Source organism: Strix aluco, chromosome 2, assembly GCF_031877795.1.
Source record: "Strix aluco isolate bStrAlu1 chromosome 2, bStrAlu1.hap1, whole genome shotgun sequence".
NCBI lineage: Eukaryota > Metazoa > Chordata > Aves > Strigiformes > Strigidae > Strix > Strix aluco.
Window position 1 is genome coordinate 109,730,709 of NC_133932.1, and position 16,327 is coordinate 109,747,035.

Genomic DNA, 16,327 nt, shown 5'->3' on the forward strand with positions numbered 1-16,327 from the left:
ATTTTTCCGCTGTTTCCATTATCTGTAATGTGCTTATGTCAAGCTCTCTTGGCAAGGCACAGGCTTTCATCTCATATATTGTATAGTGCCAAACACTTCTTTTTTTCTTTTGAAATAATTATGAGGTTTGAGATTTTTAGATCAAGCTGCAAATATTTCTTCTCTGAAGACTTTGGATCAAGCAGCTATTATTCCTTTCTTATCTCAGCTGAAATTTTCCCAAGAAGAACAGTGAGAACTGAGGATGTTGTAAAATCCATTAAACCTCATACATGGGAATTAACGCAGCACGTTAGATGGGTGCAGTAGCATTTCTTGGGCCACCTGAGCTGAACTAATGAATCCCTCACACCAAAGTGAACCTCCTTATGAAAGCACAGAGGTTTCAGGTTGTCTCATTTCTCTTACTGAATTATACATTGCTTTTCTTTTACACCAGCCCATTTCCTTGGCAATGGCCTCCAGGGCAAGGGCTGTCTTTGTTGCATGTATGTACAGTGCAAACACTGCAGAGAACTACCGCTGATATTGGGTTGCTTAGGCAGTTTCATTATAGAAGCATTTGTTACCATTCCTCTCTCCCAGCATGCCTGTGACCCAGACTACATCAATAAAAATTAAATTAAAATAACATACATATATATGAATATTAGATTATATATACTGCATCTGCTACAGACACCTCTCCTGATATATTTATCTATATATATGTGTGTGTGTGTGTTCATGTTTAGGAGATACAATACATACAATCTGAAATTTGTTCCATGACTTCTGTTTCTTGAGCAAGTCAAGACTTCCTGGGGGAGGTGATATACTTTATTATACCTAGTGATATAGTTGTTTAAAAAAAAATGACACAAGACCTTGCATATCCAAAAGCTTGTCTCCCATTTTAAACTGCTACAATTGCGCTAACGAGAGATACTATTTTTTCCTTGCAAATGTTGCCGTGTTTGTGTCTGCAGATCATTACGGGTTTTACAACAGCAGCGTGATTACTTCCTCTGTTGGAGAAGGAAGGTGGTGCTCGGAGAGCCGCTGTCACGACTGAAGGGCCCTGAGGTTCAGTGCAGAACAGGAAGGGCACAGGGAGAAGCAGACGTGATGCACCAGACCTTACATGACTGCTCTGCAGAGCTGCACGGGTTTCAAAGCACCTGGCAGCCTTCCGAGGACAGCTTGGTGGTCGGATCTACTTTAGAGGTGGCCTCTCCAAGACTGCCAGCGAGTCTGCCTTTTCAGATAAGCTGCGTCTTTCTTTGCAATGCTTGGCTAAGAAAAGAGACTTTTTTTTACATAAGCCACTCCAGTGCTGTCAGGGTTTCCTGACTTGCAATCCATCGTCCTCTCCTGTGCACTGCCAGGGAGCTATGTGCAGGGATGAAGACTTGTGCATTGCTAAAAACTGCGTGGGGATGGAGAAACAGTGACCAGAAAGCAGCAGGCTGGAGAGAAGACATGTACATGCAGGGGGCGGTGTATGGCAGCCCTCTGCAGCTGGGTGAGCTCCAGAGGTAGATCCAGACGGGTGGGCTGGGGACAGGGCCAGCCAGCCATGCCTGTCGTGAGCAGTGGCTGTGCCACCTGGCCACATCCAGGGAGGTGGAGGCTGCCGCGTACACAGAGACCGCAGGCTATGTAGGCACCACATGAAGCCCTGGACCCCCCTGAGGGGCTTCCTTGTCACCAGCACACTGGGGTGACCCTCCGTTCCTGGGAGAGCTGGGGTGGGCCTCCCAAACTGTGCTCTGGTGGGGCTTGGAGCATGGAGGTGGAGGTGCTATGAAACAGTTATCTGCTATTAATAACAACAGCTTGACTCTATTAATAGCAACAGCTTAATTAGTAAAGGTGTTTGATAAATATTGGCTGTGACCTGTTTCCTCCTGACTCAGTTGTCTATCAGAAAGAAGGAAGTCTATAACAAGGAGATTGGGCAAAATGAAAATCAGCTCTCTGCTGCACCATGGATTCCCGTAAGAATACAGACCAGCATTTTCAAATTATTTGAAATGTGCCCAAATATTTTTAATTCCTCCAGCTTGTTATCTGTCTTACAGATGATTCAAACTTTCATCCTCCTGTTTTTGTCTGGTAGCATCACCCATCACAAAGCCCCGTCAGGACAACACCCTGGAGACACATCATGGCAACCCTTAGTTAGAGTATAATCTCCCACTCCTATAACAATTTTCTAGAGTCTTCATTCCTAAAAGCTCTGAAATTAGACTGGGCATGAAGTAAGACGCTGCAAGCCTTATTACAGAGCTAGCGTGGAATATACTAGATAGAATCACTCTCCTCTCCTCCCCCTGATCTCTAGGTCTCCTCCTTAATGGATTAAAGATACATTTCTACTATAAGATTCATACATATGTTAAAACACATGCCCCAATATGATACCTTCCTTCCTTTCTCTTTTACGGCATCCCTGCAGAGAAAAATATGGGTATTTGCTTGCAGACCAGTCACTCACTGCTATGAACATTGTAGCTGGGACATATAAGGAGGCCCCATTTGAGAGATAACAGTCATCTCCTGCCTGCTGGCTCCAGCTACACCCATGCACATGAGAATGAACCAGCACAACCATCAGCATTGTGTCTTGGTTGGAACTTATTAAAACATTTGAAAGAGCACCTTCATTTTAATTCCAAGATTTTTCAAGTTCTCCAATCTTTGAACAAAAATTAAGCTATGCTCATGCTACCTCACATTTGTGTCAGACCACGGGTGATGTGGTGTTACAGAAAAATTTAATATTTTTTTGCAATTTTGTTACCTGATGCAGCAAGCATAGTGCTTTTCGTCTTTGGGACAGTGGCCAGGTGCCACAGGCAGCCAGGGCATAGCCCCTGGGGAGAACATCAAAGCTGACCAGACTGAAGTAAGGGCAACTCCAGCCTCCTTTGCTGAAACTTTTGATTTTCAGTAAGACCAATGAACTGACTTTGTGACAGTATGTTCTATTCAAAAAGTACCTTCAACGCTAAAACCTTAGGATATTTGCAAACTTTTGTCTTCCTTTCAAGCTAACTTCTCCTGAATAATAGACACCACATGTCTCTGCCCATCTTTATTCTCCACCCCACCTTTGCATGCCAACAGACTGTACGTCCTCACTGAGTTCTGAAGCCAAACTAGTTCAGAGCAGCAGCTATAGAGAAAAGGCATGTTCATGCAGATGCCTGAAATGATGAAATGCTGATGATACTGAACATAGTAGCTAGATACAGTAAAGGATTTTTAACAGACTCTTCTCCCCCCTTCTAATCTCAGGAAGACTACAGTGGAACTAGAAAGGGTAGAAAGAAGGGGAAGAACAGCCAGAATTGCCTGCAGTATTCAAAATCAGCATGCACCAGGAATTCACATAATTACATTGCAATGCTTTCTGTTTGATTATCTGGTACTTTCCTAGTACCACTCATTATTCTCTTTGTTTTCTGACTGCTGCTGAGTTTGGAAGCTGGTATTTTCATAGAACCATCTTTTACGAGCCTGGGATCATTTCCTAAATGGCAATATATATCAAAGCTATCATAGTGTATATAAAATAGTGTATATAAAATTAACTTCTTTTTACTAATTGTACCTGATTTTATATTTATCAATGTTATACTCCTTTTGCCATTTTATTGCCCAATCAGACAATCTCATGATATCCTTCTGAAACTCTTTGCAGCTTTTTTTCTTTACTCTCAAGCCTGAGTAGTTTAGGATTGTCAGTAAATTCTGTCCCTGGCTTCCCAAGTCCATTTCCGGATCATTTATCCTTATATGAGCAGCACAGAACTAGTTTTTAATATATTTAATTTACAATCTTTAATTAGTCTTCCATAATTATCCTTTCTCTTTTATTCCACACAATTTCTTTGTGGACACTTGGCAAGAGATGCTGCTGAAAGCCTTTTGAAAATTTAAGCAAATTTTATTAGGCAGAACATCCTGACATACATGCTCAGAGATTCTTCCAAAGACCTGTAATAGATTTCATGGTTGTGTATCCAATACATCTACTCCTTCATTATGGTTTATGTCAACTGGCGAGGTACAGCCATCAATTCTGTTGGATCTCTACAGAATCTTCACACACAGGTGTGAGGTTTTTTGTGTGTGGGTTTTTTTTTTTTTCTTTCTTTCTTTCTTTAAATCCTATTTGCCATTTCTTCTTTCCTCTGGTAGTAAAGCAGTTCTAAGCAGAAGTTAATATTTCAGAAATTTTCTGAAAATACTGAATGACCTTAATGAAATGGAACACCTGATAGCAACTTACCAGTTTGTTTTAATAAGCCATTTACTGACACTTCAATTTCAGCCAGATCTTCTGATTAAGAACCTGTCAAAAAGCATTAACAGCATGGAAAGTTTGCTAAGGACTTCAACAGCAAGCACAGATAAAAAACCTCAGTATCTATTCTAGTCTATTCTTGCAGAAGAGTTCCTTTACACCTTGACCACATAGTCATCCAAATCCTTTATAACTGTCAGAGACAGTACTGTGCTGAGAACTAGTAGCAGAAACAAATCCAGCCACATCAAGTCATGAGGAGATAGTATTACTCCCATACAGCATACAGATAGGTTTAGTGCTGGCAGTTCTAGCATCCAGACTTCCTGTCACGTGGTAAACATTCTTTTGGATTTGTTTGTTTTTATTAAAAAGTGCTATGAAAATATTTTGAAATTAAAGCCTTACAGTTTTCCACTGCAAGACAAGTTTTCCAATCTATACAGTTTAGACAAGGAGTGGAGCAAGAGATGACTCAGTCATCATCTGTAAATGACTCCATGGAGGATAAAAAAAAATTCCATATTAGGTCTCTGAGCTAGCTGAAAACAGAAAACATGAAGACAAAGGAATCCAGACTAAACACAAAGCCTTCCCTTTATAATGATGTTTACTGACTACTAGGAAGGATTAAAATATATAGACTTAGTTATTCAAGAGATTTCTTAAGTTGTTTGTAAGAGATCCCATCATAGCCCAGACAGAATTAATAGGCTTATTCCTGATGTAAATGGGCAAAGTTTTTTACCTCTGTTTTGCAGATCCAGTTACACAATTATATTTGGTTTCCTCAGCCTCAAAACGTGATCTTATGATAAAGTATGTCTATTCAATATCTCATTTCTATCAGTGTTACTCTGGCATTAATGTAGTAACAAATCATTCTGTGTGTATAAATTAATATGCTCCTACTTTAAAATTTCATACAAGCAACGTGACTTTGATGCTTTATGAACACTGACTCAAATATTTTGAATCACTTACATTAAGAAAAGTCCATGTTCAGACTTTTTTATGGCAACTGTTGTTAAATACAATTTTGCAGATGCTATCCCCCCCCCCCCCAAGGTAAAATAAAATAATAATACAAAATTGGAGCAAGGTTTTTAGACAAAGGCTGAGAAAGGTGGGGTAGAATAAAATTGGGGAATAAGATCCAGTAAGCATAGTTCTAATCTCACTCAGGGTCACCTCTGTAGAGAAATATACTGGCATTTCTCTCCTGGTGTAATTATGCTGCTACAGTTATACTATCATAAATTATGTTTCCAATGCAACATATCAGAAGTAAATCAATGACATAAGGACTAGAAGGACTAGAAGAATCAATTCACCATACTCAGTTGTCTCTGAACATTGAATTACTGATTTTTTTCCCTAAGAAAAACAATGGAAATAAATAAAAGACGGACATAAATCCAGTAGTCATAGCCCAAATTACTATAATACAATTATCAGCTTGTGTTTAAAGCCATCTATTCTGAAAAGAGAAAGAAAGTCTGGAGCAAGTCATTACCTTTGTTCACTTACTCCAATGTTCAGAAATTACCAGCTGTTTAAGTTTGGTAGTATACAGTTACACTGAGTATGCCAAGCATCAGCAGGGGTTTGGTGCCCTCTTACGTTTTACACAAGCAACTTCAGTGCTTGCAAACACTTCTTGGTGACAGATCATTAGTGAAGGCTTCTCAGGTTACAAATTGCTAAAAAGTGTCAACTAAGATAACTAACTACTTAACGCTTCAAAAAGGTTAACGACCACTTTAAGGCAGTAAACTTACAGTAATGACCAGACCCACAGACATACCTGTGCACCTTCCCCTTCATCTGTTATTAAGACAGTTCAGCCTCATTAAACTGGTCTTGCACAGCACAAACCTGATTCAGGCTTCTTTTGTTTTGGCCAGATAGATAGTGTTAATAAATTGCTGACTACGATAACACACACACACACAAAAAAAGGCTAGTTATAAAAATCAAGATGAACTGCATTATAGATCTTAGAACAGAGAGGACTACATCACCTGGTTTTACCTCCTGGGAATGTTACCCAGTTAACAATCTAAGTATGTATCCAAAGAAAAAGATCAAATAAAAAAAAAAAAAAAAAAAGGTCTGCAATGTTAGAGATACCAAAACATGGAATATTCCTATTTCCTTTACTTGGATACTCCAGTGATTATTTCTCACATTTAAAAGGTGGCACTTATTAACTAAAAATAGATTTTTTGGGGTTCTAGCAATGATCTTAGGTTTTCTTTCTTCTCTAGTTAACATTGTAGTATGTTATTTTTCTTCTTGTGCAAGTATTTCTAACCCACAGAGAAGTCCCTTCTTGATCTTCTAAAAAGTAAACAGATTCCTTGATAAATCTTTTCTGGAAATAACCTGATTCTATATTAAGAAGTGTTTTGTTAGTTTCTTTTTAATTTCCCCATTAGCATCAAAAGGGTATACAGTTTAAATATTTTTTTTATACTTGGCACTTATGTAACTCATCAGCCCATTTTACTAATTACTTGGAGGAAAACATCTGGGAGATATTTATGTGCCTTTCTTGATACATAAATTAGAATGCAAAAAGAGATGGGCCACAGAAATAATAACGTATAAAGAAAACATGGAATTTTAGATTACATTTGAATGTTGGTATCAGAAATTATTAAATACCTCATTAAAGTGCTGAGGACCCCATATTTGGAAAAGTAATCCATTGCAACAGAATGTATTGATATTAGTACAGAAATAAAGCGCCTGAGCCTTTCATAATGGGAAATTCTCAATTTATTTTATCAAATTATCCTACTATGCAATTTTTCAGAAATCCATTTCAACATGATGCATAAGAAAACCTTCAGAGAATTAGCAAGTTGGTGCACAAATCAATTATTTCCTCAGTCTGGTCATAGATGCAGAGGTAAAAAGGAGGCTAAGCATCTCATAACAGTCAATAATCAGCATCCCTTCTTATCACAGATGCCCAAATGCCTAGAGGCAAGGCACATTTTGGCACCATGGCCTATTGCAGTAAAGCCAGACAAAACTGGATGAATGCTCCCCATTTCTAGGGGCTACAAAAGCCCACGTAAAAAGAGAGTTGAGAGCAGATCCATGCAGCAAACAGAAACGTGCAGAAAAAACTTTATTCGTCAACATGCAAAAGTGCACTCCTTTACTGAACACAGAAGCATGTTCCCAGAGAGCTTCGAGTTCTCTTTCAAACGGATGTGACGAAGGAAAAATAAATAAGGAGAGGACATCGTGAGTAAGGATGGAGTGCCTGGGCCCCTTACACCACCAAGATATGCTCAAATATAGCTAATGGTATTACAGTAATATTTTTACAAACAAATCCACTTTGTGTAGGTGAGAAATAGCTAAACTGTACACAGAGCAGAGATCCCTGAGCTAGTGGAGACCTAGTTAGAAAATCCACACAACACACTGCAAAGCAATGTGGATGTATCCATCTAGGTCTAGAGGAAGTGCTGCTACTTTTTCAGCTAATAAATATTGCTTACTAGCTCCCACTCAAGGCTATGTGAACGATGGACTATTTCATAGTGTATAACCCTGAAGTTTTGGTTCTAATGCTGTGAGGGCAGCCTGGTAAGAGCTGCTTTTGTTATTGTGGATGTAGCTAACAACAAAGCATTCACATTTAGTGCATTAATCTCAAATAGTACTGAAATCAGGCCATCAGGCTCCACAGCTGAGTTACTTTCCACAGAAAATATGAATCTGACTTTTCTGAACAGATTTTCCATCTACTGAGCCACAAATTTGTGATCAGAGGTTGAAACCTGCCAAACTAAGAAGCATTTGCTTCTGATAACATTCACTGAAGTGGGTATTTCCCATCAGAATAATTCTATTTCCCATATTCCCTTTCTAAGGAAGCATATAAAAAAACTGCCTCTCTTAGCTGGTAATTAGCATTAAAACAGTCCACACAGTAAAACAAGTGTGTGGAAACAGCAAAAATCATCCCAAATGTTTTGAAGAGCTAGTAGATGAACATGGAATGTGAGTCCACAGCTTTACAGAGGTAATCAGTCACTGTCTCATTTCTGCCATGCCATTTTCCCCATCCCATTTTCCTTTACCCAGTTCCCTCTATGCTGTAAAGTGAACTAACTTAAAATCTTGTAGCAACATGCGAAGAAAACAGAACCACTCTGGACTGGGAATGGAAAGAGACTGCATTTTTTAGGACCGAGCTTGGAGACATCTGCTAGGATACAGCATAACAAACTTAACTCTAGACAATAATGGAATTGAAGTTTAAGTTCTGGATATAAAAGTTAAAAATCTCCAAATCAAAACAGATGCACTGCTGTTAGCTGACAGAGCTTCAATGAAATTGGGAGAAAATCATGTTTCTCCCAGTCCTTAATGCTGATTAAGACTTTCCTAGCAAATTGCAATTTGTTTATCTTGAGGAACTTAAATGAGCTGAACTTCAATGTGTTCCACTATGAAATCTTATGGAACAGAAAACTCATGCTGATATAAATCAAATCAGGTTAAAAATTGATTTAGTTAAGAATCAGTACTTGGCTGCTGTGCACATACTTTTAATTTAGTCTGAAGTGCCTGATATCAATTTAACTTAAGCTTATTACAGACTTTACCACTTTAGCTAGAGCTGAAAACTTAAGATTTCAATGCTTATGTCATTAACTACTTAAGGCAGATTCCAGTATCAGCACTGACACCAGTATCCAGCAGCATCTTATTCAACATCATAATGCATCCCTATATTCAGTGTTCAAAAAACCAAGTGAAGAAACATTAAAATGAGGTGCTTGCCTCCTATGAAATCATTTACACACTTCTTTCAGACATTTTTCACCTTCATTTAACAACACACACACAGGCTAAGTAGAGGAGCCCCAAGATGACCCTATACATTTAAGAACAGCAGCTGTGACTGTAATGTTTTATATAATAAAATTAAGATGCTTATCAATTACAATTGCCAGCAACAAAAGCAAAAGCCACCACAGCATTACTAAAATGAGTAACAGCTCAAGATCAAGTACTTCTCCAGGACTGCAGAACAGCTAGGACAGATTCTTAGCTCTAGAGTTCTGGGAGCACAATGTTCTGTGCTTGTCTAAGGAAACACAAGCTACAGAAAATTCAAGGAAATGTGGTCACAGGTCTTATGCGTCACGGCAGTTGTGGGAAACCATCAGCTTAAGGGTATGTATTTTTGTACTTGCTGGGCTCCAATCTCTGCGACATAGACTGCTCCACTCTTCATGTCTACATCCACAAGGTGCGGTTTGGTTTCATCTGCCAGCTGGACTGTGCTGACCATAAAACAGTCCCCAATAGAGCCAACCGGTGGTGCTGCCAAGATTGCTAACCGGTTGATATTCAGCTGAGCTACAATCAGGTATTTGTAATTGGCAGTAAATCTGTGAAAGACAGAAATACATTTTTGAATTATGAACTTCATATGACATCTCATTTTAACATAATCATGCACTTTTAAACAAACAAAACCTCCTTAATGGTCATTTTTGAAGGCTGTGACTGACTAAATGCAGTGAAACACTGAGAATTAACTTTTAAGCCTTGCTCTACATGTTGCTGCTTCTTGAGACAGTGTATGCTACAGAAAAGTCATTCGAGACAATATCTCTTCCTGTAAAAGCTGCAACAGTAAAATCAACAACATACAACAACTTTAAAACAAAGTTCCTAGTCCTGAAGCCAAATCCATGGGGCTTGGTATAAAGCCAGGATTTCCCTGTCAAGATACAGCTCTGCAGATCTTTGCATATGATTAGGGCCCAGCACCCTATGAGTTTAACTGGTTAAGTCCTTGTCATCAGGCATTAAATATCAACATTTTAATTCACCAGTAAGAGTATACCTTATTTATGTAATTGCATGCTTCTAGAACTGTTCAGCAATACCTGACAGAATAGGGTCCATCTTCTGAAAAACAGCTGCTCCAAGACCCAAGCCATTCCCCTGTGACTTTATCAAAAACTTGGATTCTTTTGTTGTCTCTGTCCGCAACCCATACCTGTTAAGAACAAAAATCATGGCTGTTCACAAATAGAACAAATCAAATGCATTAGTTCCTTACACGAGCAAAGTATCCTGTAGTAAAAAAGAAGTACACCTTGGAAGAATGTACTTCCCCATTGAAAACTACGTAAGTAGATATGACTTCCAGATATAAAACAAAACTGCCACATAGATAATATACATAAACTATTTCATACTACTCTAACAGAAATCCGTGCCTTCTCTTAAATTTTGTGGCTATGATATGGACGTATTTAGTAGGATTTTTCCTCCCCCAGTGAGGACATGTTCCCGCCTATTTAATTCTAAAGATACTGGTCTGTCACCTGCTAACAATTTGTTTTTCAACAGCGGTCTCATTTCACGATCCAGGCCTATGATGACTGCATCTGCAAACACTCTTTATATGCCTAATACTACTACAAATATTGAACAACTTATACACCAAGAGCATTTTCAGCATGTTTTGTCTAAGCAGTACTGTGGAGCTTGTCTCTGTCCCACCCTGTGCTAACTGGGTTCACAAACAATGCAAGTGAGCAATACCACTAGACAGTTCCAGTGCAGGCATCTCTTCTACTACAATCATTGAAGTTTTAGCTGTTGACAACCCGTCAGTCTGATAAGTAAACTTCATGACTTTTCTGGGATATCACCCAAAAGGGAGCAATAAACAAGCTGACCTGAGATCTTTCATCACTATTTTTAAATGAAACTCTACTATAGCATTCTCTTAGATTTCCTAGGAATTAACAGTTATTTTTAACCTAGGCTGATAATCAACACTACATTGGCAATAGAATTGTAGCCCACCCCAATTGGTGTCTTTGAATGTATATACTCATGGTGACCCTTCAACATAAAGCAACCATGTCCCTCCCCTTCTCCTTCCCACCCTGCTAGTTTTGGCAGAGAAGTGATTTTTATATACACTTCTTATTCTGGTTCAGAATTAGCTCAAACCAGTGATTTAGGATCTTTTAGTCAGTTTTAGTCAAGCAATCTTATTTTCCCTGAAACAGTTTAAGGAGCGACAGCGTAATTCCTCTACAAGAGCAGCACAGCAAAAGCCAGACTACGATTAACACCTGGCAGAAGTAAGACTCTTGAATGCCACGAGCTGCATGTAGAAAGGGAGTGACATCCACAACCTACCTAGAGCCCTACTATCTTCTTAAGCTTATTTGGAATTTCCAAACATGAAATTCAAGTCCCCTGAAGAAATGTAAGTGCTTGGGTAGGTATTTATTACAGAACATAATTCTCCTGTACTCTTACAATGGCAACCTGTTAGAAACTGCAGGAGGAACAGTCTGCTGTTGTGTGGACACTGACAATGTAACCAGTCAGAACCCTTGTGTTAACCTTGGAGCCAGCTACTTAAGTAGAATCTGCAGTATGAAACTTCAGCTCATGACCACTATCAGACTGAAAACTGTAACCCCCATAAACTGACCAGATCACAACAGTTCAATTAAAAAAGAAATACAATTTGTTTAGTTCAAATACAGGTAAACAAGTCTGTTGGAAGATGAAAAAAATTATCCCTTTATTCTTTACCCGTCCAAAAGGATCCACTGTTACACTGTGAGGAATCTTGAACTGACCAATGCCGGTCCCGTTTGTTCCAGTCAGCCATATCTCTTTGTAATCTAAACAGTGAGCACCATGGAAAATAAAATTAAAAAAATATTACAGTAAGAAAACAACAAATAAAACAGCTTTAAGTCATTCCTTTGCAAAGTTACTTTCAATAATTTTTAAAAGGTGAAATTTCTAAAGTCAGACTTTTTAAACACAGTATTCCCAATACATAAACCCAAGAAATACTGGAACTACTACAGTGACTACTGGATCGTTATTAGTGGTTTCAGGATTATGGTTACAGTAATGTAGACACTACTACACTAGGGCCATAGTCTAAGGCTCTGTTAAGCACTGTATTTAAAAAAAAAAAAAATAGTCAGCTGATTATGATATTCATTTGTTTACTAAATTGATTTTTTTACATTTGTTACCTGGCAGCTTTGAGTCTTAACAATTTACCATTTTTCTAACTAGGTATTAGGAAACTGACTGTTTTATGCTAGTACAAAGGAGAAATGGTAGCTCCTCCACTTTTTCCCAACTGTGGGCATGTGCAGACACATCACTCATTGCCCTAACCAACACTGATCACCTAACTGGGGAATAGGAGCCAGCTAATTAGAATCATGGTATAATTTAAGTATAAAAGATCTCCAGACACCATCTGGTCCAACCTGCTTCTCAAAGCAGGACTAGCCTTGATAACAAATCTAACTCTTAAGTTAGATCAGGTTGCTCATAACTCAAAGTTCTGACCATCTCCAGGAGTGGAGACTGCACACTACCTCTGGTCAAACTATTCACTGTCTGATCACTGTGAATCTTTCCTTCCGAAAATCGAACTGGAATTCGCTCCTCTTGCATTTTTTGCTCGGTGTTCCTCATTCTTCACTGTGCATCTCCAAGAAATATGTAGCTCTGTCTTTTCTATACTATACCATTACTAACTAGAAGACAGCAATAAGAACCCCCCTTAGCCCTCTCTCCTAAAGACTGAACAAACTCATTCTCTCAGCCTCGTCATAAAAGATTAAGAAAATTCTCCTGAAGTGACAAGTAATAAACCAGGATCTGATTCAACAAAGTCTTCAAATTAAAGTTAAATGACAGCTCTACCTAGTCCTCACTTAAAAGTATTCTCAAGCTGCGTTATTTAAAATTCAATTTTCAATGGTCAGCTACTGCTGAAGTTCATTTTTCCATACCGTTGGACAGTTTGAGCAATCTGTTATTCATTCCTCCGTCTCCATCCACAACATAGATCTCTCCACTTTCCTCTACAAAGATCTCTGCTGGTTGATCAAATTGTAGGGGAATCAAACTTGAACCAGCATTACCCGGTGTGCCCAAGATCTGCATAAGTTTACCCGAAGGGCTATACTGTTTCACTGTGTGCCCATATTTGCCTGAATTGAGAAAAAAAAAGTGCAAAACCATCTTAAAACAAAATGTAAGTATTACAACTGATTACAAAGATTAAAAATCTCCTGATACTCACAAGTGATATTAATAAATTGAACAGACAAAATTCTATAGTGAGAATATGACTGCGGGTTAGTAAATCCCTAGGCTACAACAATATTCATCCATCGTATTAGGGTCACCACACCTAGGATGGACAATAAATCTAGCCAGCAGATTTTTGTTTTCCTGGTACTTCTCCTGGAGGGAGGGATGGGGTGTGGGGTGCTTACTAAGTTCAGAAGCTATAAGCAGACGCACAGCACAAGTCATGAACCTCCAGAGTCTTTTGTGCAGCACCTGAGAAGTCTGTTCATGGCAAGAAAAGCACAAATCTGTCTCAGAATTGTTTGAGAGAAATTAATTAGTTGTTTAACGTAGTATCTGCAATATTAGCATTTTCTTCCCAACTTCTTGTATCGGCACCATGCATACCTGTTCCAACATCTGTGATCCATACTGAACTATCCGTTGCGGTGTTCAATACAAAGATACCATGAGGCATTTCAACTGTATTATTCCAGGAGTAAAGAAAATAGCCTTCCTCTGAGAATACGAGTACCTTTGGCACATTGTCTCCCCTCTGAAAAGGCAAAAAAAGGTCTATTAAGAAAACATATTAAGTAATCACATTTTTAAAAATTCCTCTTTGTAAGGTTTTTGCAACATTTCATGAATGATAAGAATCTCCTGAGACTGTCTGCTAGATCTCATTTTTTCCAGATAGAAAGAGAGAGAAGGGTCTAAGTTTAGCACATAAAGCTTTCCACTTATTCTAGAGTTTCAACTTAAACCATACAGAATCCAATTTTCAGAGCAGCCAAGCTCCTGCAGCTATCCTGGTCTCAATTTTAAATTGTGTTTTTATGTTTGTGCTGAAAAATATGCCGAGGGTAACACAGGCATGAAAAACTGTACCTGTAGCTATTAGCTGCATGGCACTCAAGTATTCACACTGTGCTTGACAATTAAATCCCACCACTTTCCATGGAGAGAATGTCTTACCCATGACCTAGAGATACCAATGCACAGCACTGGGTAAAGTAAATAATTGAACTCCAGCTACTGTAACTGGCTGAAAAAACTGTGTGGTTTTGATTTCATGGGACAAAGGCTGAAAGAGTGGAAGATTGCCCCAGAATCACATTTGACCTTACAGTTAAGAGAAGAAGCTGCTGTAACTCAGTTAAGTTGGATCACGCATTCATACCACAGAAATGTAATGCTTTTAAAAGCACAAACAAGTGCGGTGTCAGAACTGCTTTAAAAAAAGGATATAGCAGAGACATCTATACTTACATTTTCACTAATTTTGATACAATAATTACTCATATATACACAGACACACACATATATATCTTAATCTAAACCAGACACTTTAAAGGCAAAAATATGCTAGAACAACAAGGAGAGAAATACAGCATTCCCACTCACTTGTCCCACATAGACCAAACCATGAAGAGAGTCAACAGCAACACAAAATGTTTGACCAGTGAAATATTCTGGAATTTTAGGCCAGCCTATGTCCAGCTTGTACATCTGTTGCTCTCCCTTCCAAGGAGAAAAGTAATCAAATGCTTTTAAAACCTGAAAATACAAAATAAATATCCATTATTAGTTAAATTCCATGATGGTGGGATCAGAAGAACCAGTAGTAAAAAGTAATTGTGTACTGAAGCATCATAAACTGATATATTCAATTTAAATTAAGCAGACAGATAAAGAGAAGTCAGCTTGTAGCTAGGGTTCTAGACTGCAAATGGGTAAATTTTGATAAATTGGAAATTAGCTAAGGAAGTCTTTTGGGTTGGGGAGCTCTGGAATTAGAAGGCAAAAACCACACCCTGAAATTTTTTACACTGAAGTTGCTATCTGTCAATCACACTCCAAAATGAGGAAAATAGTGGAGAAGGTTCCAAATGCAACAGAATCAATAACCACTTCAAGAAGATATGAAAATTAAAAAAAGAGAAGTCAGAATAAAGGGAAAATACAGGTCAAGAAAGAAAATTACATCTTGGAAATGGGGAAGTGTAAGATACCAGGAACTGCAAAATTCAGGTCAATGTATGCATTGTAAAGGATAATGGAAAAAAATAATCTTCCACCTTTTTGTTCTATGTTTCCAGCAGAAGAATGGAAGCTAAGCACAGTTGTGCTGCTGCAAGCTAAGCACTGAAACAGAAAGATCATGTTACAACTGAGAAGTAACAAGTGGTGACCCTGAAGGACCAAGGCCATCTAACATTTCTGTTCAATGTCTTGCCAGAAGTAGGAGTAAGTTGATGACACAGAACTACGAACAGCTTAAGACAGACTACACCGGCATGAAGGAAAACCCAGAGCAATTAAGCAGGGAGAAAATCCGACAGTAAGAAGTGGTTATTCACCCAGAGATTATTAAGTTTTTCTTAATTTAAACAGAGCATATTGCTTGGAAATCGCTGAAAAAGAATCACCCAGCGTACGCATTTATCTCAGCAGGGCTGTAAAGCCGCCCTAATTGAGCCCCCGCCTCGAACGGCGTAAGCCAGAAGAGGCGCGGGAAGGCACCAGGAAGAAACGGGTCCCGGGGCCCTGCCCGCACCCCCCGCCCCGGCGGGTCCCCCCGCAGACCGGCGCACCACGGCCTCGTTCCCGCCGCCCCCGAGCGCGCTCCTCCCGGCAGTACACCGGCCCCTCCCACGAGATCTGCCTTTGGGCGAGAAACCGTAAACGGAGGGTTTGTACAAAGCTCCGGCGCTTCGTCCCCTCCCTCAAGCCGCGAAGGACACGCGCGCCCCTGCCGCCGCCCACCTGCGAGCCCCAGAGCAGGGCCAGCAGGGCCAGCAGGGCGCCAGCCATCACCAGCCACAGCCCCGGCGGCCGCCGCTGCCTCATCGAGGCCGGGACGGGACGTGGCGGGAGGGGCCGCCCCGCGGGCGGGCCGCGTTGCCA

At 39.5% G+C, this 16,327-nt stretch overlaps 1 protein-coding gene across 1 annotated transcript; it reads right to left on the reverse strand.

The window, feature by feature from the left end:
* Positions 1-7,055: 7,055 nt before the first annotated feature.
* On the reverse strand, positions 7,056-16,318 carry NHLRC3 (NHL repeat containing 3). The gene is made up of 7 exons (XM_074815800.1): positions 16,187-16,318; positions 14,825-14,977; positions 13,826-13,973; positions 13,135-13,335; positions 11,903-11,994; positions 10,225-10,337; positions 7,056-9,720 (listed from the first exon to the last, which is right to left on the reverse strand). Exons 1-7 carry the CDS (start codon positions 16,268-16,270, stop codon positions 9,492-9,494), a joined length of 1,020 nt encoding a protein of 339 aa, XP_074671901.1. The 5' UTR covers positions 16,271-16,318; the 3' UTR covers positions 7,056-9,491.
* Between the last annotated feature and the right edge of the window lie 9 nt (positions 16,319-16,327).

Excerpts from the sequence above, each read along its gene's own strand:
- NHLRC3 (XM_074815800.1), bottom strand. The coding sequence starts at position 16,270 with ATGAGGCAGCGGCGGCCGCCGGGGCTGTGGCTGGTGATGGCTGGCGCC. Across the intron at positions 11,995-13,134 it reads ATTGCTCAAACTGTCCAACG|ATTACAAAGAGATATGGCTG; the intron begins GTATGGAAAAAT and ends CTCACTGTTTAG. Across the intron at positions 9,721-10,224 it reads GATGGACCCTATTCTGTCAG|ATTTACTGCCAATTACAAAT; the intron begins GTATTGCTGAAC and ends TGTCTTTCACAG.